Raw genomic sequence first — 22484 nt, 5'->3', positions numbered from 1 at the left:
AGCCAGGTGTGTCCCCTTCCCCCCCACAAACCAAAAAAGAATAATAAATAAAATGTCCGAATGCCTGTTCTTCAATTCATTACTTTAGAATGAATTGACAGTGGCGATGACTTTGGAATGTTCCATGTGTATGAAGCCAAACGTTTTGAATACAAGGTGAGTCACATGGCGGAGGAATCCGATGGTTATTGGGGGCCGAAGACACTCTGTGGATGAATTCAGGCTTTGCATGGATGCTTGATCCCTGGAACCACATGGTACCCCAGTCAACTACCACATGCTACCCCAGGTGCTAACTACGTCCCCCACCTCCAGAAGATGGGATATGCATCACTCACTTCATGGTATGCTCCTACGTTTGTGACTCGAAGAGAAGAAAGGGGTGTCAGGTCCCTTCATTTCTGCGTCATGGAAAAAAACCATCCTCTAGAGAAGTTCTCAAAAGGAAAGTTGGAAAGATCCCAAGTGGAAGGCTTGGAAGGAGAACATTAGATCAAGGGTGTCCCCATAATCAGATCGGGAACTAGCAAGTTTGTTATGCCCCAGATGTGGATTCCAGACGTAGTGGGATATGAGGAAGCAATGAACATCCCTATTGTGTCCATGAAAAATTATCCTTCAGAGAGTCAGAAATCATGCAGGAGAGAGAACCCCCAGTTTGAGATAAGTGGGAAATGGTCATTCGGGTTGGCTGGGGACGAACCCCAGGGCACCAGCTGGGCACAATCCACACAGGGTTCAGGGTACTCTGGAGCCAGATTCAAAATTGGGATTCCTGCGTATTTAGCATGGACTTGCCTTCTGAACTCTCCTGTCCAGGGGCTGGGGCAATAGGACAGGGGGTAGGGTGTTTGTCTTGCACACAGATGACCCAGGGTTGGTCCCCGGCATCCCATAGTGTCCCCCCCTGCACCTCCAGGAGTAATTCCTGTGTGCAGAGCCAGTTGTAACCTCTGAGCATCATCAAGTGTGGTCCAAAAACAAACAAAAAAAGAATTGAGCTCTCTCCTGCCCAATGATATATATATATATTCACTGCAATTTTCTAGTGGGAGAAAACTAAGTCATATTTAGGCTGTAGAAGTAGTCCAATGGGCTAGAGAGTCTGAGTCTGATTCTAATTCAATCCTTGGTTCTGAGCATAGGACCTTGAGCACGGTCAGGAGTGATCCCTGAGCCAGGAGGAAGTGCTGAACACAAATGTTGTGGCCCCAACCCTCCCTTATCCCCAATGTATAGGCTTTTTTTTTTTCCTTTTTAGGTCACACCTGGCGATGCTCAAGGGTTACTCCTGGCTCTGCACTCAGAAATTACTCCTGGAGGTGCTCAGGGGACTACGTGGGATAACAGGGATCAAATCTGGCTTGGCCGTGTGCAAGGCAGATGACCTCCCCACTGTGCTATTGTTCCGGCCACGTTGATGTAAAGTTTCATCACAAATGTATACCCTTATTCCCACTTGGCACTTCTCTATTCATTATGTGACAATGTAAGAAACACATAACTTTTTCTTGGGAGGATAGGAAAATTAGTATTTGGGCCACATCCACAGATCCATGGGGGTTACTAATGGCTCTGTACTCAGGAATTACTCCTGGCAGTGCTCAGGGGGAACATATGGGATGCCAGGGATCGAACCCAGGTCAGCTGTGTGAAGGACAAACGTTCAACATCTTCCCCACTGTACTATTGCTGCCAAGAGTCAAATAACTTAAGTTCATGGGCGTTGGGTTCGTAAGGAAAATGTCCTGAGGAGTCAGATTTCCTAGTTAGTGTCCACTGGCAGGGAAGCTACTGGGGGTAAGAGTCTTTATTACGGTGTATGATTCGGAGATTGGGCTTTCCTTACTTTTGATGACAGCGGGATTACCAGTTGTCCATCCTATCATTTCCAGTCTTTCAGGGTTTCCTATTTACATGGTGTTATTTGGACTCAGGAAAACCTTGGGAGCCTGTATAAAGGAGGCTTCACCCCCTTTTCCTTCAATATTTTGCCACTTTTTCTGTCTCATATCTTCCGTGCCCTTTTTTTTTTAAATGTAGGAGTAAAAAGTAAAGGTAAGGTAAAGGCCCTCCCGTTGTTCGTCGATTTGCTCCAGCGGGCCCAGTAACGTCTCCATTGGAGACTTTGTTGTTACTGTGTTTGGCATATCGAATACGTCACGAGGAGCTTGCCAGGCTCTGCCGTGGGGGCGAGATACTCTCGGTAGCTTGCCGGGCTCTCCGAGAGGGACGGAGGAATCGAACTCGGGTCGGCCATGTTGGCTGCGTGCAAGGCAAATGCCCTACCGCTGTGCTATCGCTCCAACCCATTAAAATGTAGGAGTATTGCTATTTATTCAGCCACTGATTAGCTGATTGAATTGTGCATGTACTCCACCTATTTTTTTTCATTTTTTATAATTTTATTTATCGAATCACCGTGAGAGCAGTTACAAATCTTTTGGGTCTAAGTCTCGGTCATACAATGAAACACCCGTACCTTCACCAGTGCCCATTCTCCACCCCCAACAACCCAGTATACCCCATCCCACACCTTCCCCCTACCTGTGGGGCAGATGATTTCCACATTCTCTCTCTACTTTGATCACATTCAATATTTTGACACCAGACCCACCATTATTATTTGGGATTTTACCCCAACACTCAGATCTGCTGAAAAGGCAACAGTAGACAATTTGCTCTCTATTGCCAGTTATGAATAACATATGATGTTGCGTCTTCTGTGCCCTTTGAATTGTGACTCCTGAATGTGTTTGACTGTATCCTGCTTCTTGACTCCTGAAAGAGTCTCAGGATTCACTTCCCACATACAAAGGTACTTAATTTGTGGTTTGGTTTGGGCATCATTCCCAGCAATGGTCAGAAATTACTCCTGGCAGTTCACAGGGACCATATACGACGCGGGGGATCAAACTTGGTTCAGCCACGTGCAAGACAAACATTCTCCCCACTGTACTATTTTTCCAACTTCTTGATTTCTTCCCCTGCCTCCTTTTTGGGTTTTAGAACCACACCTGGTGATGGTGCTCAGGGCTCATTTTTTCTTTTTTTCTGGTTTTTTTTTTTTTTTTTTTTTTTTTTTTTTTGCTTTTTGGGTCACATCTGGCAGTGCTCAGGGCTTACTCCTGGCTCTGCACTCAGGAATCACTCCTGGCGGTGCTCGGGGGACCCTGTGGGATGCCGGGGATCGAACCCAGGTCGGCCGGGTGCAAGGCAAACACCATACTTATTCTACTATTGCTCTGACCCCTCAGGGCTTACTCTTGGCTCTACACTCAGGGATCACTCATGGTGGTGCTCAGGGGACCCTATGAGGTGCCTGGGATCAAACCCAGGTCAGCTGTGTGCAAAGCAGTTGCCCGATCTGCCGTACAATCCCTTGTCTTCACCACTCCTGAGTTTTTTTTCTAACCTGTGTTGAAAAAGACACCCGTGGATTTAGTTCCATGACCTGCTTTGTTCCCCCTTACCATGTTGGAATTCTGATTCATTTCCAACTTTTCCTTCGCTCTCTTCTGTCTCTGAGGAGCTGAACATAGTTATTTTGTTTTGGGGGCCACACCTGGTGATGCTCAGGGGTTACTCCTGGCAGTGCTTGGAGTGCTGTGAACCCAGGATGGCCACATGGAAGGCAAACACCCTCCTTGTTGTACCATAGCTTGGGGTCTGGTCCCACACCTGGAGTTTAGGGGACCACTCCTGTTGGTGCTCAGGGAAACTGTCAAAGGCTGATTCCAGGCCTCCTAGGAAAGCCCGGAGCTCAGTCCCCTGAATCATATCTCTTCCCATTTACATCCTAGGCTCTACACAGGGGTTCCTAAGCACAGAACCAGGAGTAATCCCCGAGCTCTGCCAGGTGTGACCCCCAAAGATGAAATGAAATAATCCTGGGATAGCAGGCAAGATCCTAGAATTCAAAAAAATGACAACGGGGTCAGCTGACCCAGGATCAATCTCCTGCACCTCATAGGATCATGTGAGCCCTATCAGGAGTGATCCCTGAGCACAGCCCACTGCCACCACTCATTGTGTCTGATCACAAATGAGCCAGTCCCGGGGGGAAAAAAAGGACAGTGCACCTTCCTAACCGGAGAAGGTAAAGCAGTGTGTGGGGTCTTTAAGCCAGCCCATTGGAAGCGGAAGTGACGTCATGGCTCCCAACTTGCGGGGGGCGGGACTATACTGCATCTGGGCACAGGTTTGGTTTTTTTGTTCTCAGTCTCCCATTTCTCTGCACGGGAGGAAGCAGGGAAGAAAGGGGACACTGAAGGGCTATTTGAGGGTTGCAGGTGGGGTTTCTCAGAGAGCAGGGAACCTCCAAGGTCTCCAGATGCTGAGTGTCGGGAAGGGGACAGCGAGGGACAGTTTCCTCCATGTGTTCGGGGTTCAAGTCTCCAAGGTGAGCTGGGTCATGTTCCTGCAGAGCAAAGATCTCTGCAGCGGCTGACAAGGGGCTGAGTGAGTCCCACGACTCTCCGGTCCTCTCTGACCTCCCATCCCCAGATGTTGGGATGAGGGTCCTGGAGTCATTGGACAGAGGCAAGGACGCTTGCCCTGCACAAGGCCAGCCTGGGTTCCTTCCCCGACACTGCAAGGGCCACCGAACTCAAAAAGGTGGCAGGGTACCGGTGGACAGAGCCCAAGTGTAGCATGAGTTAGACCTGAGTTAAATCCAGTTAAATCTTTCCTCTCTGCCATTGTTGCGTGTGACCCTGTAATCCTGAGCACCATCTAGTGTGGCTCCAACAAAATTCTAGTATTTCTTTCTTCTTTTTCTAATTTTTGCTTCTTTTGGGTCAGACCCAGCGATGCTCAAGGTTTACTCCTGGCTCTGCTTTCAGGAATTACTCCTGCTTGGGGGACCCTATGTAATGCTGAGGACTGAACCCAGGGTGGGCAGCTTGCAAAGCAAATGCCTTCCCCAGTATTTATTTTGTTGTGGGGTGGTACTCACAGTCCACATGTGACAGTGCTCCGGGGACCCTATGCATACTGGGTTTTGAACCAAGGTCCCTGCTACGTATTAGGGAAGCACTTTAAGCTTTGTATTTTCTCTCCAGCCTGCCAGTTTCACCTCTTGGTTTTATTAGGGAGAGCAGCCTCCAGCCGTCCCTAGGGGCCATTGGTTGTTGGGTTCTCAAAGCATTTACACCAGATCCTTTTTGGGTATTTTTTTGGGGGGCAACCACACCTGGTGGTGCTTAGGCATACTCCTAGCTTACTCCTGGCTCTGTGCTCGGGGATCACACCGGGTGGGTGTCCTATGGGGTGTTGAGTATCCAAACAGAGTCAACCCATGCAAGGCCAGTGCCCTACCTCTTATGTTGTCTCTCCGACTCCTCAACTTTATCTCTTAGGGACCAGAGTGATAGTGCAATGGGGAGGGCATTTGCCTTGCACCTGGTCGACTTATGTTCGATCTCCGGCATCCCATCTGGTCCCACAAGCACTTCTTGGAGTAATTCATGAGTGCAGAGCCAGGAGGAACCCCTGAGCATCACAGGATGTGATGCCAAAAGCCAATAAAAATAAAAAAAATACTGGGGCTGGAGCGATAGCACAGCAGGTAGGGCGTTTGCCTTGCACACAGCCAACCTGGGTTCGATCCCCGGCATCCCATATGGTCCCCCAAGCACTGCCAGCAGGAATTCCTGAGTTCAGAGCCAGGAATAATCCCTGAGCATCGCTGGGTGTGACCCAAAAAAGCAAAATAAAAAAAATACTATCCATTAAAGGTATGTGCTGATTGCTTTTCATCCTGTGACCACAGGTGTGTAAGTATTCCAGCCTTTTATTTTTATGGCCCCGCTTTATTTAAACACCGTGGTTTACAAAGTTCTTTATGATGGTTTGGGACTGGTATTCAATATTCCAACTCCACCCACCACTGTTACCTTCCATCCCCGCCCCCTCCCCCCGAAGACTGTCCCTGTAGCAGACTAGCAATAATTTATTTTCTATTGCATGTTACCACTAAATGGCTAGTGGAAGGATCAAAAAATATTTCCATACAAGAAAATTTGTGAAAATGGGCCGTAAAGAAAAATTGTCCCCATGGGGGACATGAAGTCCTTGTTCTGAGGGTTCACTTAGCCACTCTTGCGAGTTAAGCCTTCTGTGTGTGGGAATGTTTTTTTGTTCCTTGAGATTGGTTGGTTTCTATGTTGTCGTCTCACCCAGTCTGGCTGGGATGTCAGGGCTGTCGAGTTGAAGGTGTTACTTCAGAAAATCCAGAGTATTTAATTGCGTAGTCTGACCAGAGGCTTGGCTGTGGCCTTGACGAGTGGAAGTGTCTGCTCTCCACCCTTCTCCGAAATTGTCGCAGAGGTCTCGGCAGGGAATGGGCATCCAAGAAATTTTGGCGACTAGTTGATCTCTTTCAAGATTAATTTATGCAGACTGGAACGATAGTCCAATGAGTCGGGCATCTGACTTGCAAGCAGTCGTGGCTGACCCGGGTTTAATCCCTGGCATCCCATAGGTTCCCCTGAGCACCGCCATGAGTAATTCCTGAGTGCAGAGCCAGGAGGAATCCCTGGGCATTGCCAGGTGTAACCCAAAGAGAAAAAAAATTATTTATGAGTCTTTGGAACAAGGCCAGTAGATGAACTTTTGTGGCAGTGGTGGTGGGATGTGGAAGTTAACTTTTTGTTCTTTTTTTTTTTTTTTGCTTTTTGGCTCACACCCAGCAATGCTCAGGGGTTATTCCTGGCTCTGCACTCAGGAATTGTTCCTGGCGGTGCTTGGGGGACCATATGGAATGCCGGGGATTGAACCCAGGTTGGCCGCGTGCAAGGCAAATGCCCTACCCGCTGTGCTATCACTCCGGCCCCAACTTTTTGTTCTTAACTAGTATTTGGAACTTACAAATAATGGGCCAGGTGCTGGGAAGCGAGAGAAAGGGATGCTGTATTTAATTTAAAAAAAAAGCCAGGGGGCCAGAGAGATGGCACAGTAGGTAGCGCATTTACCTTGATGCCTGGCACCCCTTCTAGTCCCCTGAGCAAAGGCAGAAGTGATCCCCTGAGTGCAGACCCAGGAGTAACCCCTGAGCACCACCAGGCAAGGCCCCCCAGACCAAAATTTAAAAAATTAAAATGCTGGGCTGCCCCTTGTTCTGAGCTGTTGGTGGGTTCAGGTTGGAGATGCCAGTTAGGCAAGTTCAACCGAAATCACTGGCTGACTGAGGCTTCAGTGCGGTCTTGCTACCCTGGTGACGTTGAAAAGATTTCTCAAGGGCCAGAATGATAGCACAGCAGGAAAGGCACTTGCCTTGCATGCAGCTGATCTGGTCCCAGGCCCAGCATCACATAGGTTTCCCCAAGCCCGCCGGGAATAATCCCTGAGTACAGAGCCAGAAGAAAGTCCTGAGCACCACTGGGTGTGACCCCAAAAGGAAAAAAAAAAACGGTTTCTCTGTATGAGAATTCACATGTGTATGGTTAAGTTTGGAATTGGAGTAGAGGTCTTCCTACATCTGTTGTTTTTCATTCCTAGCATACAGGAAGGCTGAAGGTAGAGCTTCCCACACCCTTTCCAGATAGGGTCTTTCTCCAGTGTGACATTTTCCATGGACAGGAAGGCCTGGAGAATGAAGGGTTGGCTGTTTTTCCCCATTGAAAAGGATTCCATACAGGTGGGTCACTGCTGTGGAACCCATGCCCTAGAGTCAGAACAGAGGATGAGAGAGACCCAGTGCTTTGGCTGAGAGCCCCAAGGGTGGGGCTAGCTTCATGGATTTTTTTTTTTTTAGTTCTGTACCACTGTCCTCTTGGCTCCCATCACATGGGCCCTCTCTTTGCAAGTTCACATACACATGAAGCCCAAAGGCATGCTGGCATAGCTACAAGCGGCAAGTACCTCTCCCTTCTACGTGATGATGTGGGAACCTTCTCATACTCTTGCAGGATTGCTTCCGGCTTGCCTGCTTTTCAGCAATCCCTGTTGTCAAAACGAAAACTTTTTCTATGCAGGGGGACTGTCGTGACCTTGAGGATTTTTAGAAGGGGTTGATTTCACACCTAGTGTGCCATCTCTTGTGGATAATGAGGGTGTGAGGGTCCGGGAAAGCCTTCCCATTAGACAACTAGTGCTTCGTACTTTGTATGAACTCTCCTGTGCTCAGTCAGTCTTGAGGCCCTACTAAAGGTCTTCCCACATTCTGGACACATGTGGGGTTTCAGACCAGAGTGGATTTGCCGATGCCTGTTCAGGACTGAATGATGCGTGAAGGTTTTCCCACATTCCTGACATCCGTAAGGTTTCTCGCCCCTGTGAATTCGCATGTGTTCGGTAAGGTTTGAGGATCGGGTGAAGGCCTTCCCACATTCCTCACATGCGTATGGTTTCTCTCCACTGTGAACCATCATATGTCGAGTGAGGACCGTGGGGGCGATAAAGGCCTCGCCACACTCCTGACATGCATAAGGTTTCTCTCCAGTGTGAAGTCTCCTATGCTGAGTAAGGTAGGAGGACGTAGCAAAGGCCTTCCCGCACACCTCACACATGTTGGGGCTCTCTCCCGTGTGCATCCTCTGGTGTTCCAAGAAGTATAAGGGGGAAGTAAAGACCTTCCCACATTCCTGACAGACATTGAGTTTCTCTCGAGTATGAATGCTCCTATGTCTTGAGAGGTAAAAGGACCTTGTGAAGGCCTTCCCGCAGTCCTGACATGTGAAAGGTTTCTCGCCGGTGTGAACTCTCCTATGTTGGGTAAGGTTGGAGGACGCCGAGAAGACTTTCCCACACTCCTGACAGACATAAGGGTTCTCTTCGGTGTGAAGTCGTTTGTGCTGGGCAAGGTATGAGTAGGAGGCAAAGGCCTTCCCACATGCCTCACAGATATAGGGGCTCTCTCCCGTGTGGTTTCTCCTGTGTTTAGACAGGGATGACGATGAGATAAAGGCCTTCCCACAGTCTTGACATATGTAGGGTTTCTCACCGGTGTGAATCCTGATGTGGTGAGTAAGGGAAGAGGGCTTAGTGAAGGCCTTCCCGCATTCCTGACACACATAAGGTTTCTCTCCTGTGTGCATTCTCCTGTGTGCAGTCAGGGCTGATGCATGCGTGAAGGCTTTCCCACATTCCTGACAGGCATAGGGTCTCAGGCCCGTGTGAACTGTCCTATGGATAGAAAGGTGTGAGGAGCGAGTGAAGGTCTTCCCACATTCCTCACAGACATAAGGCCTCTCCCCTGTGTGAATCCGCTTATGTTTGGAAAGGGAGGATTTCTCCCGAAAGGCTTTCCCGCATTCCTGACATCCATATGGTCTTTCCCCGGTGTGAATTCGCCTGTGTCTGGAAAGGGATGAAGGAAAAACAAAGACCTTCCCACAGTCCTGACATACAAAAGGGTTCTGTCCGGGACGCAACTGCCCAAGTTTAGAAAGAGGGGATGCCAAAGCAAATTCCTGATAGGCAACAGGATACTCGCCTAAGTGAAGTCTCATGTGCTCAGTGAGGTTGGAGGAGCGAGTGAAGGCCTTCCCGCACTCCTGACACGCGTACGGTTTCTCTCCAGTATGAATTCTCCTATGCATAAGAAGTTTGGAGGAGTACACAAAGGCCTTCCCACAATCTTTACATATATAAGGTTTCTCTCCAGTATGCATTTTCCTATGTATTATAAGTTTTGAGGAATAAGTGAAGGCCTCCCCACATTCCTTGCATATAAAAGGTTTCTCTCCAGTATGAATTCTCCTATGGATAATGAGATGTGAGGAGTAAGCGAAGGCCTTCCCACATTGCTTACACACATAAGGTTTCTCTCCAGAATGGATTTTCCTATGTATGGTAAGGCTTGAAGGTCGAGTAAAGGCCTTCCCACATTCCTCACATGCATACGGTTTCTCTCCAGTATGAATTCTCCTATGGATAATAAGGTTGGAAGACCGATCAAAGGCCTTCCCACAGTCTTTACATACATAAGGCTTCTCTCCAGCGTTTATGTTCATATGGTCAAGCCTCAAAGTTTGACTTGCTGTTTGACCCAAAGTTTGTTCTCGCTGCTGACATTCCTGGGGGTTCTGTCCACTGTGGGTTTCTAAGGGAACATCATGGTGCTGAGAACACGGGAAGGCTCCCTCACATTCCTCACACTGGGACGGGGTCAGTCCATGGTGACTTTGCTTGTGGGCTTGTTGGCATGAGGGACTCACTATAAACAGTGCTCCTCTCCCACAGTCCAGGGGCCACCTGAATAGGGGAAGTTGTGTTTGTGGACTGAGGGCAGTAGACTCTGAGGAGTTTTCCTCAGGGGAGGGCTTTTGCAGAGTGAGGTCGCTCTCTTCATTCTGATCACCTTCAGAGGACATCCCGCCTGTCTCAGCATTGCCATGGGTCTGAGGGCACGATGGCTCACTCAAGATTTTGTCACACTGCGCAGGATCAGAGACATTCCACCAGGGCTGGCTGCTTCCCTATAGAACAGCAGAGAAGGAGTCCAATTATTGCTCTATGCCTTGATAGTCTTCATGGCCGAAACACAATGAGCCCTGCTTGTGTGATTTCTAACATTTGCACCTCACAAATGCAGTTCCTGATATGTCTATGGTGCTTCCATGGAATGACCTAATGTTTCTGCAAGATGGATGTGCAAATTTCATAGTGCTTTTTCCCCTTCAACTCAATGAACAGGTAAATAGATTCCTCTGCAGAATTGGAAGCACTGGTTTTGATCAAAAATGTAAAATGTGTCAAAATTTGGGGCAGAGGTACAGCTCAGGGGTACAGACTGTGTTTACAGGTGTGAAGATAAGGTTAGATTCCCAACAGCTGAAAGATCTTCAGTATAGCGATTGTTTAGAATAACTGATTGTATGTGTATCCCTTTCAAAGATCAATGAGTTTTTTATTGTTTTGTTTTTGGCGGGGGGAGCGTTGAGGGGCATATTTGGTTATACACTGGTCTTGCTCCAGGTTCTATACTCAGGGATTATTACTGGTGGGATGCAGGGAACCCTGTGGAGTTCTGTGGGTGGAAACTGAGTTCTGTGGTGGGCTGCACGCAAGGTATGTACCCTACCCATTGTACTATTGCTCCAGCTCTCAGACGGGCTATTTAAACAGCAAAAACTAGTGCTTAAATTCTGTCGAGGGAAAAATCACAGCATTTCCATGGTATGAAAATATGTCTTGGGGCTAGAGTGATAGCACAGTAGGTAGGGCGTTTGCCTTGCAAGCAGTCAACCAGGGTTCGATTCCCAGCATCCCATATGGTTCCCCTGAGCACCGCCAGGAGTGATTGCTGAGTGCAGAGCCAGGAGTAATCTCTGTGCATCGCCAGGTGTGACCCAAAACGCAAAAAAAAAAAAGTTGTCTTTAGGTTTGTTTGTTTTTGGTTTTGTGGGGTCACGTTCCAAAATGCTCAGGGATTACTCGTGGTTCTGCACTCAGGATTCCTTCTGGCGGTGCTTGGGGGACCATATAGAATGCCAGGGATCAAACTAGAGTCAGCTGTGCACAAGGCAAACATCCTCCCTGCTGTACTATCTCTCCAGCCCTAAGTTGTTTTTTTTTTAATTTTTATTAATGAAACACCATTAGTTGTAGACTTACAAAATGTTTGTGGTTGGGTTTCAGTTATACAATGATCGAGTACCCATCCCTCCACCAGTGCCCGTTCTCCACCACCACTAATCCCAGTATCCCTCCCACCCCCCACCCCCCATCCCACCCTCCCTCTGTGGCAGGGCACTTCCTTGTTCTCTCTCTCCTTTTCAACCGCAAGTTTTTTTTTTTTAAATGTACTTTAATAGGCCTGTGAAGTTAAGGGGCTACTTGTCAAGCACTGGGTTCTCAGGTTCCTGGCTCAGTGCCAAGAGACCACTTAGGTGGTAACAAGGATGGGACCTGACCCTACACATGCAAATCATATCTTGGTCCACCGAGCAATAATTCTGCCATAGTAATTTTTATTTTTCTGTTTAAAAAAATCTGGGCAGCACCCAGTGTCGTTCAGGCTTTGCACTTCGGGAACATTCCTGGCGGGGCTCAGGGGAACCTTTGTTTTTTGTTTGTTTGTTTGTTTGTTTTTTTGCTTTTTGGGTCACACCCGGCCATGCACAGGAGTTACTCCTGGTTCATGCATTCAGGAATTACTCTTGGCGGTGCTCGGGGGACCCTATGGGATGCTGGGAATCGAACCTAGGTCTTCTGCGTGCAAGGCAAATGCCCTACCCGCTGTGCTATTGCTCCAGCCCCTCAGGGGAACCTTTGGGATAGACCTGGGCCAGCTCCCTACAAGGCAAGTGCCTCATGTCTGGGCAGACAGGTATTGTAATTTTTTTTTTTTTTTGCTTTTTGGGACACTCTGGTGGTGTACAGGTGTTACTCCTGGCTCATGCACTCAGGAATTACACATGGTGGTGCTCAGAGGACCATATAGGATGCTGGGAATCGAACCTGAGGGGTTACTCCTGGCTCATGCACGCAGGAACTACTCCTGGCAGTGCTCAGAGGACCATATGGGATGCTGGGAATCGAACCCGGGTCTGCCGCGTGCAAATCAAACGCCCTACTCGCTGTGCTATCACTCCAGCCCCAGGTATTGTTGACTTTTTTGAATCTTACCTTCTCACACCTATTTGGCGAGCCAGTTCCCAAATCAAATGGCTGCAATGACAAGTTCTGAAGCTCTGATTCGTGTTCTAAAAATCAAACACAATACACAAGGTAAGAATTATGGAATGGAAGAGAGTAGAAGGTGGCAAAAACTGGTGGGATGAATTCTGTATTGCTTTCACAATTTTTTGTTTCGTTCTGTTTTGCTTGGGGGGTCACACTCAGTGATACTCAGGGTACTTACTCCTGGCACTGCACTCAGGGATCACTCCTGACGGTGCTCAGGAGACCCTATGAGATACCAGGGATCAAACTTAGATTGGCTGCATGCTGACAAGTGTCCTCCCCGCTATACGACTGCCCTGTACTGTTTTCATATTTTAAAAAGGTTTACAGAGGCTGGAGTGATAAATTTCAGGAGCCTGAGGCCCCCCACACCCCCACACTGCTCAGGGCCTGAGCCAGGGAAGGTCCTCAGACACTCACCTGCACACACACCTCTCCTTCCCAGCTTCAGGGCTCTTTCTTCCAACCAGGAGATCACTGCAGGCTTCACCCCAGAATGCCCTGCTCACAGAGACGGAAGCACGGATTAGTGACAAGGAAAACACAACAAGCCTCCCCTGTGTGTCCTGAAGAAAACTGACCAAATTTACTGAAAAGAGATGAACAAAATCTGCACTTTGTATGTGCCCCATATATGTTATCTGCTAGAGAAGACTCAAGTTGAAATTAAGAATCAAATTGCAGGCTTGAGCAATAGTACAGCAGGGATGGTTCAATCCCTGGCTTCCCATATGGTTCCCGTATTACACTAAGGAGTGATTCCTGAGCACAGAGCCAGGAGTAAATACTGGTCCCACCGGCAATGGCATCTCTCCCCACCACCAAATTTCCTCGAAAGTATCAAAACAGAGTGCAAGAGAGTCCAAAGTTTGGGGCATGTGGTGCAGGAACCTCAGGTTTGATCCTTGGTGCCGCTCCACGGTCCCACTAGCACCATGGAAGTGACGCCAATCCCCAAAGTCCAACAGTTCTGATAACGCTTGCCCCCAAGGTAAGAAATAAAAACAACTTAAGTGAACTACAAGTCAATGGACTGATTGAAGCCAAGGAAGGCAGGCTCTGGCCCACCAGCATCACGTCCATTATTGAGAATCTGTCTGGGAGAAGGATGCGGTATGACAGCCTCCTCTTTTCTGTGGGTTTTTTTTTTTTTGCTTTTTTGGGTCACACCTGGCGATGCACAGGGGTTACTCCTGGATCTGTACTCAGGAATTACTCCTGGCGGTGCTCAGGGATGCTGGGAATCGAACCTGGGTTGGCCGCGTGCAAGGCAAACGCCTTACCCGCTGTGCTATCGCTCCAGCCCCTTTTCTGTGGGTTTGGGGGTCATACCCAGCAGTGCTCAGGGCTTCTTCCTGGCTCTGTGCTCAGGGAGCACTCGTGGAGGGATACAGGACAATATGGGGTTCTGGGGATGGAACCCAGGTTGGGTTCATTCCACTGCAGTTACTTCTCTGGTCCCTAGAGCCACACTTTATTTATTTATTTATTTATTTATTTGGGCTGGAGTGATAGCACAGCGGTAGGGCGTTTGCCTTACAAGCAGCCAACATGGCCGACCCCAGTTCGATTCCTCCACCCCTCTCGGAGAGCCTGGCAAGCTACTGAGAGTATTGGATATGCCAGACACAGTAACAACAAAGTCTCCAATGGAGACGTTACTGGGCCCGCTCGAGCAAATCGACGATCAACGGGAGGGCCTTTACCTTATTTATTTATTTATTTATTTTCTTTTTGGGTCACACCCAGCGATGCACAGGAGTTACTCCTGGCTCTGCCCTCAGGAATTACTCCTGGCGGTATTAGGAGGACCACATGGGATGCTGGGAATCGAACCCAGGTTGGCTGCGTGCAAAGCAAACACCCTACTTGCTGTGCTATTGCTCCAGCCCCTCTAGAGCCACACCTTTTTTTTCTGCTTTTTGGGTCACACCCGGCGATGTTCAGGGGTTACTCCTGGCTTTGCACTCAGGAATGACTCCCGGCGGTGCTCAGGGGACCATATGGGATGCTGGGAATCGAACCTGGGTTGGCCGCGTGCAAGGCAAACACCCTACCCGCTGTGCTATCACTCTAGTCCCTAGAGCCACACTTTAAATGTAGATACCACAGGGATGCAGAGAGAGGGTGCTGGTCCCTCCTAATCCCCCAGCAGAGTGTCCCAGCCCAGCCCCACCCACCCCAACACACCCAGAGCCCATGCAGGTCTGACCCAGCATGGGCGGTGGCCCCAATGTTTCTCACCGATGGCCTGCAGGTGCTGGTAGGTCTCCAGCATCACGTCCCTGTAGAGCTTCCTCTGAGAGGCATCCAGGCACGTCCATTCTTCTGGGGTAAAGTTCACGGCCACGTCAGGGAAGGTCACCATGTCCTGAGCCGACACACACAGGGGGTGGGAGTCAGGGCCTGTCCTCACCCCTTTCCCTGGGTTTTGAGGATGGGATCCCCAGGGCCCAAGATGGTCTTAGGGCCTCTCCTCTTGGGGGGAACCAGCCTCAATGTCCCCTTTTCTCCACCTGCTTTCCTGGCTGACAGGCCCCAGCAATCACTCTAAAGAAGCCAGATCAGCTACAATGATGTGGGCACATTGTACTAGAAGTTTCTTGCTCAGAATCAATCCCAGGCCAATCCCGGTTCCCCTGAGTCCCGTCAGCCTCCTGGTGCTAACACCAAGAGCAGAGTCAGTAGGAGTCAAAAAGCAACTCCAGGGGCCGGATCGATAGCACAGCGGGTAGGGCGTTTGCCTTGCACGCAACCGACCTGGGTTCGATCCCCGGCATCCCATATGGTCCCCCAAGCACCTCCAGGAGTAATTCCTGAGTGCAGAGCCCTGAGCATTTCTGGGTGTGATCCAAAAAGCAAAAAAAAAAAAAAGCAACTCCAGGGGCCAGGAGTGGGGAGGGCTTTGCCTTACACACGGCCCACCGGGATTCAGTCCCTGGAACCCCATGGGCTTCCAACACACACTGCCAGGGGTGATTTCTGCGTGCAGAGTCAGGTGTAACCCAGGAGCATCGCTGGGTGTGGCCCAAAAAGGAAGAAGAAAGGCAACTCTAGGTGTGAACCCAAACCCTAAACATACCCCCATTGCCTGCAAGCCCTCACAGCACCTCTCTGCCCAGGGCTCTAGGGATGAGAAGGGGCCACTCAATGTCCAGTGAGCGACTCAGAACCGGACGTGATCGACTCAGCATTCATGGCCCCTGTGCACCCAAATCACTCCGGAAGCAGGACAAACGACTCGGCTCCCAACAGCTATGCTGACCCAAAAGACCCTTCACTCTCATTTTCCCAAGAGAGCCACAAGGTGATGTCACTGCAGCCACAGCAGCTTTGGAAGTGAAGCTATTTTACTGAGGCAGGTTGTAGGGAGGCAGAAAGAAGGGAAAAGGAGAAAGGCATGTCCTTGGGGCCCAAAGCAATATAGCAAAGTAGGGCAAAGGCCCCATATAGGGTCCTCTGAACCCCCAGGAGTTCACGGCCTCCTGTGCTCAGGGAGCACTCCTGGAGGGATACAGGACAATATGGGGTTCTGGGGATGGAACCCAGGTTGGGTTCATTCCACTGCAGTTATCTCTCTGGTCCCTAGAGCCACACTTTATTTATTTATTTATGTATTTATTTATTTTCTTTTTGGGTCACACCTGGCAATGCACAGGGGTTACTCCCGGCTCTGCCCTCAGGAATTACTCCTGGCCGTGCTCGGGGGACCACATGGGATGCTGGGAATGCAGAGAAAGAAATAGGTCCTGAAGATCACTGGGCATGGCATCAAATAAAACACAAAATAAACAGAAGGCCAAAAGGTAATACAGCGGGTCAGGAGCTAGCCTTGCACTTAGTCAACCCGGGTTCCTTCCTGTGCACCCCAGCTTGAACCCCACCAGCAGCGATTCTTGCTTGAGGTAAGAACCAGGAATAAACCTTCAGCATCACCTGGCGCCCATAAATCAAACCAAACCGAACACGTACACATAAGAGCGACCTAACACAGCAGAGAGACGGGCCGGAGTGACAGCACAGCGGGTAGGGCATTTGCCTTGCATGCGGCCAACCTGGGTTCAATCCCCGGCATCCCATATGGTCCCCTGAGCACCGCTAGGAGTAATTCCCGAGAGCAGAGCCAGGAGTAACCCCTGAGCATTGTTGGGTGTGACCCAAAAAGCAAAAAATAAATAAATAAAACAGCAGAGAGAGTCCCGAAGTGATAGCACAGCGGGCAGAGTGTTTGCCATGCACATGGCTAGCCCTGGTTAGGTCCCTGATTGCCTCATTTCATATGGCCCCCCCAAGCACCATCAGGAGTAATTCCTGAGTGCAGAGCCAAGAGTAACCCCTGTACACTGCCATGTGTGGCCTAAAAACGGTCACGGTCATGGTCATGGTCCTCCCGTTGTTCATCGATTTGCTCGAGTGGGCCCAGTAACGTCTCCATCGTGAGACATGTTACTGTGTTTGGCATATCGAATACGTCACGGGGAGCTTGCCAGGCTTTGCCATGCGGGCGAGATACTCTCGGTAGCTTGCCGGGCTCTCCGAGAGGGGTGGAGGAATCGAACTCAGGTCGGCCATGTGGGCCTTGTGCAAGGCAAACGCCCTACCCCTGTGCTATCGCTCCAGCCCTAAAACCAAAACAAACTAATAAGAAACTGCAGAGAGTCAGGCTCTCTGACCACGAGCCACATGTCAGGGCTCCTTCCTGAAATAACAGTCAGCCCTGGAAGCCTGTGTGCTCCTGTCACTGCATCATGTCATCTTGTCACTCTCTTACCTGGGGACAGTGTGCCAGACGATGTGTCACCATCTTCTTCAGCCTGTTACTCCCAAGCTTCAGCAGGAGGTTCCTTGCAAAGACCTGGAGGAGAAGTGAGAGCTGTGAGCACCAGAGAGGAGCACAACCCATCTGGCCCTGACCGGAAGTTCCTGCATTGGAGCCAGAAATGCCCTGACTGGCTGTATCCCTGGGCACAGGCTCACAGACCCACCCAGGAGAGACACTGTCGGATGCTCTTTCCTCTCCAGGGGATGCAGAAGCAGGTTGGGATCTGGGCTGCCTGTCAGGACAAGAGCACTGGCCTCTGTCTATTAGGGGGTTGTGTGTGTGTGTGGGTGGGCTGCAACCCAGAGCCCCAGGACTCCTCCCTGGGCCCCTCAGGAAGGTTCCCTCACGGTCCCAGGGGCTAACTCTGAGGTCAGGAACTCCCAAGCATCAGCGCCCCCTGAAAGTTGGTAGCAGGGCTGCTCCCAATGACTACAGCCCCAAAAGCAGCTCTGTCACTGGGGTGGACACAGGGACACAACGAGGATAAACCCTCGGTCTCAGCTCTTGGTGGGTGGATGGGAGCATAGCTCACCCCCCTCCGCAAAAAAAAAAAAAAATTGGGCAAAGCAGAACTGAATGCCAACAATATAGGTGGAAAATCCTGCCTTGAAATGAAACCACAGCTTACAGTAGAGGGATTTTTTTTTTTTGTTCGGTTGTTTGGTTTTATGGGCCACAGTTGGCAATGTCAGGGATTACTTCTGGCTCTGGAGTCAGGAATCTTTTTTTTTTTTTTTTGCTTTTTTGGTCACACCCGGTGATGCACAGGGGTTACTCCTGGTTCTGCACTCAGGAGTTACTCCTGGCGGTGCTCAGGGGACCATATGAGATGCTGGGAATCGAACCCGAGTTGGCTGCGTGCAAGGCAAATGCCCTCCCCGCTGTGCTATCTATCGTCATATGGGATGCCAAATATCAAAATCAGGTTGGCTGCATGCAAGGTATGTGCCTCTCTGCTATAATACTCTCTGGCCCAAGCAAAAGAGGATTTTTCTATGAATGGCACCGGGTTATACCAGTATATGCTCATGGCTTAGTTTCTGGTTTCTGATTGGATGGAGGCCACACCCAGCACCGATCAGGATCTCCACATCAATTTTTCATGGACTCTATAATTTTGCTCCTTTGGGCACTTAATTTTGTTTGCAAAAAAGGAGGGAAAAACTATGTTCTGCCCAAACGATCCTTTCTTGAGGCCTCACACAGAGATGCTCAGGGCTTACTCCTGGCTCTGCACTCAGGAATTACTCATGAAGGTGCTCAGGGGAACTTCTGAAATGCCGGGGATCAAACCCAGGCTTTGGGGGCTGGAGCAATAGCACAGCGGGTAGGGCGTTTGCCTTGCAAGCGGCCTACCCGGGTTCGATTCCCAGCATCCCATATGGTCTCCTGAGCACCGCCAAGGGTAATTCCTGAGCACAGAGCCAGGAGTAACCCCTGTGCATCGCCGGGTGTGACCCAAAAAAAAGAAAAAATATCAAACCCAGGCCTTTACTTAGAGTTTCTTTTTCTCCTGGCAGCCTCTCATTGAAAGTATTCCAGAATATTCACATCTAAGAATTTTTTTTTCCTTCTGACTTTTGGGCCATACCTGGTGATACTCAGGGGTCCATATGGGATGCTAGGGATCGAACCTGGGTTGGTCAAGTACAAGACAAACATCCTCCTTCATCTAAGAATATCTTCTAAAGGTATGAACAGAGAGGGTCTGAGAGAGAGAGAGAGCTCACCGGGCTGGAGAAGTGGGGGCCCTTCCCTAGTACCCACTGTCCACTGGTCCCCTAAGCGGAGGGGTAGCAGCCCTCAAGCACCACCAGGAGAGACCCAAATCCCAACTCCCCCCAGTCACCGTCACCGTCCTCCGTTGTTCATTGATTTGCTCGAGCGGGCCCAGTAACATCTCTATCGTGAGGCTTGTTGTTACTGTGTTTGGCATATCGAATACGTCACGGGTAGCTTGCCATGCTCTGCCGTGCGGGCGAGATACTCTTGGTAGCTTGCCGGGCTCTCCGAGAGGGGTGGAGGAATCGAACTCGGGTCGGCCATGTTGGCCGCTTGTAAGGCAATCGCCCTACCGCTGTGCTATCGCTCCAACTCCCCCCAAAGTATTAATATAGACCCAGGGAGAGGAGCTCAGACAGCTGAGTGCATGCTTGGAGCAGGAGAAGGCAAGAGACCTGAGCATCTCCAGGATAGATGGAAAAAAAACACCCCCTCCCCCCCCAAAAAAACCCAAAGGTCAGGGAATCCTGATCAGTAGGACAGCAGGTAGTGAGGTGTTTACCTTGCATGTGACCAACCCCAATTTGATCCCTGGCATTCTATATGGTCCCCTGAGCTTATAAGTGTGATCCCTGAGGCGCTGGAGTGATAGCACAGCAGGTAGGGCATTTGCCTTGCATGCGGCCGACCCAGGTTCGATTCCAGCATCCCATATGGTTCCCCCGAGCATCAGCAGGGGTAATTCCTAAGTGCAGGAGCCAGGAGTAACCCCTGTGTATTGCCGAGTGTGACCCAAAAAGAAAAAAAAAAGTGATCCCTGAGCAAAACCAGGAATAAGCCAGGGGTGAGGCTCCCTGTGGTGGTGGAGGGAGGAGGAGGAGGTGGAAAAGGAGTAGGGGGAGGGGAAAGAGGGGAAAGAGAGGAGGGGAGGAGGAGGGCGGAAGAAGAGGAGGAGAAGGAGGAAGAGAAGGAGAAGAAATGCTGATGAGCAATGCAAAATGGAGGAGGAAGAATGGTTTTGTGCAAAGAAAAATTTTACTGCAGCTGGTCCTTCCAAGGACCAACATTTTTCCAACCCCCCTTTTCTGCAGTACTCACCCCCGCAGTCTGGGTTTGAGAGGTCGGGGAGGGATGGATAGTGGGTGGTGCCAGCAACTTGACAGGCAGAGCAGAAATTTTTTTTTTCTGGTTAAAAATAAAAAAGTCTCATTTAGTACCAGCGGCTGGAGCGATAGCACAGCGGGTAGGGCGTTCGCCTTACACGTGGCCAACATGGCCGACCCGAGTTCGATTCCTCCGCCCCTCTCGGAGAGCCCGGCAAGCTACCGAGAGTATTCGATATGCCAGACACAGTAACAACAAAGTCTCCAATGGAGACGTTACTGGGCCCGCTCGAGCAAATCGACGATCAACGGGAGGGCCTTTACCTTTACCTTTTACCTTAGTACCAGGAATTTTGCTCCATGACTTGAAGGCCAGCCACACGTGCTAGGGGAAAAGGAAGCTCAGATAGAGAAGAGAGCACCAAATAAAGGGTGTTGTGAGGACCCTCCCAGGGTGGGAGAAGCATGCTCAAAGTAGTCTATAGACCAAACATGATTGCCACTCAATGCCTCTCTTGCAAAACACAGTACCCAAAAGAGAGAGAGAGAACAAGGGGGAATGCCCTGCCACAGAGGCAGGGTGGGACGGGGGTGGGGGGGGTTGGGGGGTTGGAGGGATGTTGGGACCCGTGGTGGTGGAGGATGGGCACTGGTGGAGGGATGGGTACTTGATCATTGTATAACTGAAACCCAAGCACAAAAATTTATAAGTCTCTAACTGTACCTCATGGTGTTTCACTAATAAAAAAATTTTTTTAAAAAATTAAATATTTCTATTTTGGAAAAAAAAATAAAAAAAATAAAAAAAGTCTCTTGGGGCTGGAGCAATAGCACAGCAGGTGGGGTGTTTGCCTTGCACTAGACCTACCCGACCCGGGTTCGATTCCCAGCATCCCATATGGTCCCCTGAGCCCCGTCAGGGGTAATTCCTGAGTGCAGAACCAGGAGTAAACCCTGTGCATCCCCGGGTGTGACCCAAAAAAGCAAAAAAAAAAAAAAAGTCTCAAAGAGTGGCTGGAGGAGGGGAAGTACAGCGTTTAAGGGCATTTGTCCTGCAAGCGGCTGACCTGGGTTCAAGCCCAGACACCATACTGGACTCATGACAGGTTCTGATCCTGGAGTGTGGAGCTGGAGTAAAATCCCTGACGTGTGCGTGTGTGTGCATGCTGCATGTGTCTGCGTCTGCGTGTGTATGTGTGTGTGTGTGTGTGTGTGTGTGTGTGCATGCTGCATGTGTCTGCGTCTGCGTGTGTATGTGTGTGTGTGTGTGTGTGTGTGTGTGTGTGTGTGATCCCGCTAGGTGTAAAAACCCTGAGCATCTCTTGAAGTGTCACCAGGATCACGACCCCCCAACCCCCGTGCGCCTCGCCCCCTCTTGGCACCCAATGAAAAGGATCGGACAATATCGATCACTTCCCATCAGGTCGATCACTTCGAGGTGATCGCCCTGGGTCCCAAAGCGAATCTGGAGGGAGCTTCTACACCCGCGGGGGCTGGTCACGGGCACCAGTACCGGGACATGCACAGTCCAGTGAAGAGATGATCGGGCCGACCCAGCCGCCTGCAGATGTCCCCGCGAGCCCCAGTGACGAGGGAAACGGATCCCGGAGCGGCCGGAGGCGTGAAAGGCACCCGGGGGGGCTCCGAGGGTCCCCCCTCCAGCGGGGCGGACCCTGCTAGGCCCGGAGGTCGCAATCGCCGCTTCCCCGACGGGGGTCCGCGGGGAAACAGAGGCCACCGTGGGGCTCTGAGCCCAGGCCTGGGCGAGATCGAGCCCCCCACGGCGCCCGCCGAGACCCAGGAATTCTTCGCGCTCGGGGGGTGCCTGTCACTCCCCCGTAGCTCCTTCTCGGGGCGCCCCCGCCCCTCCCCACGCGCAGATCGAGGAGTTTCAGGCGCTCGGAGCAGCCACTGGGCGGTGCGAGGGGGAAACTCGGCTTTCTGGGGCCACCCCCGCTCCCCCCCGGGCACCCAGCGGTCCGCTACTCACCTGGGCACCCGCGGCGGCGGCTCCGCGGCGTTACCGCCCCCCTGCGCGGAGCGCCCGAGGGTAAAAGACCCGGATCGCGTGACGTCACTCCCCGCTGCCAAAGCCTTAAAGGGCCAGGCTCCGTACTTCCCAAGCCAGGGAGGTGAATTTTTCCCTCTTCCCTCCCTCCCTCCCCGCGAACAGCTGGGGGTCACCCAGCCAGTGAGAGATGAAGAGT

The 22484-nt window shown here is 50.6% G+C and overlaps 1 protein-coding gene across 1 annotated transcript; it reads right to left on the bottom strand.

Annotated features, from left to right (window-relative positions):
- Positions 1 to 8081: 8081 nt before the first annotated feature.
- Positions 8082 to 20357, bottom strand: LOC130022219 (zinc finger protein 345-like). The gene is made up of 6 exons (XM_056112973.1): positions 20273 to 20357; positions 17402 to 17485; positions 14875 to 15001; positions 13051 to 13131; positions 12574 to 12650; positions 8082 to 10421 (listed from the first exon to the last, which is right to left on the bottom strand). Exons 2-6 carry the CDS (start codon positions 17432 to 17434, stop codon positions 8082 to 8084), a joined length of 2658 nt encoding a protein of 885 aa, XP_055968948.1. The 5' UTR covers positions 17435 to 17485; positions 20273 to 20357.
- Between the last annotated feature and the right edge of the window lie 2127 nt (positions 20358 to 22484).

Source organism: Sorex fumeus, unplaced genomic scaffold (assembly GCF_029834395.1).
Source record: "Sorex fumeus unplaced genomic scaffold, SorFum_2.1 ptg000019l, whole genome shotgun sequence".
Taxonomy (NCBI): Eukaryota; Metazoa; Chordata; class Mammalia; order Eulipotyphla; family Soricidae; genus Sorex; species Sorex fumeus.
Note: the sequence above shows the minus strand (reverse complement) of the source record. Positions and strands in the feature narration are given on the sequence as shown.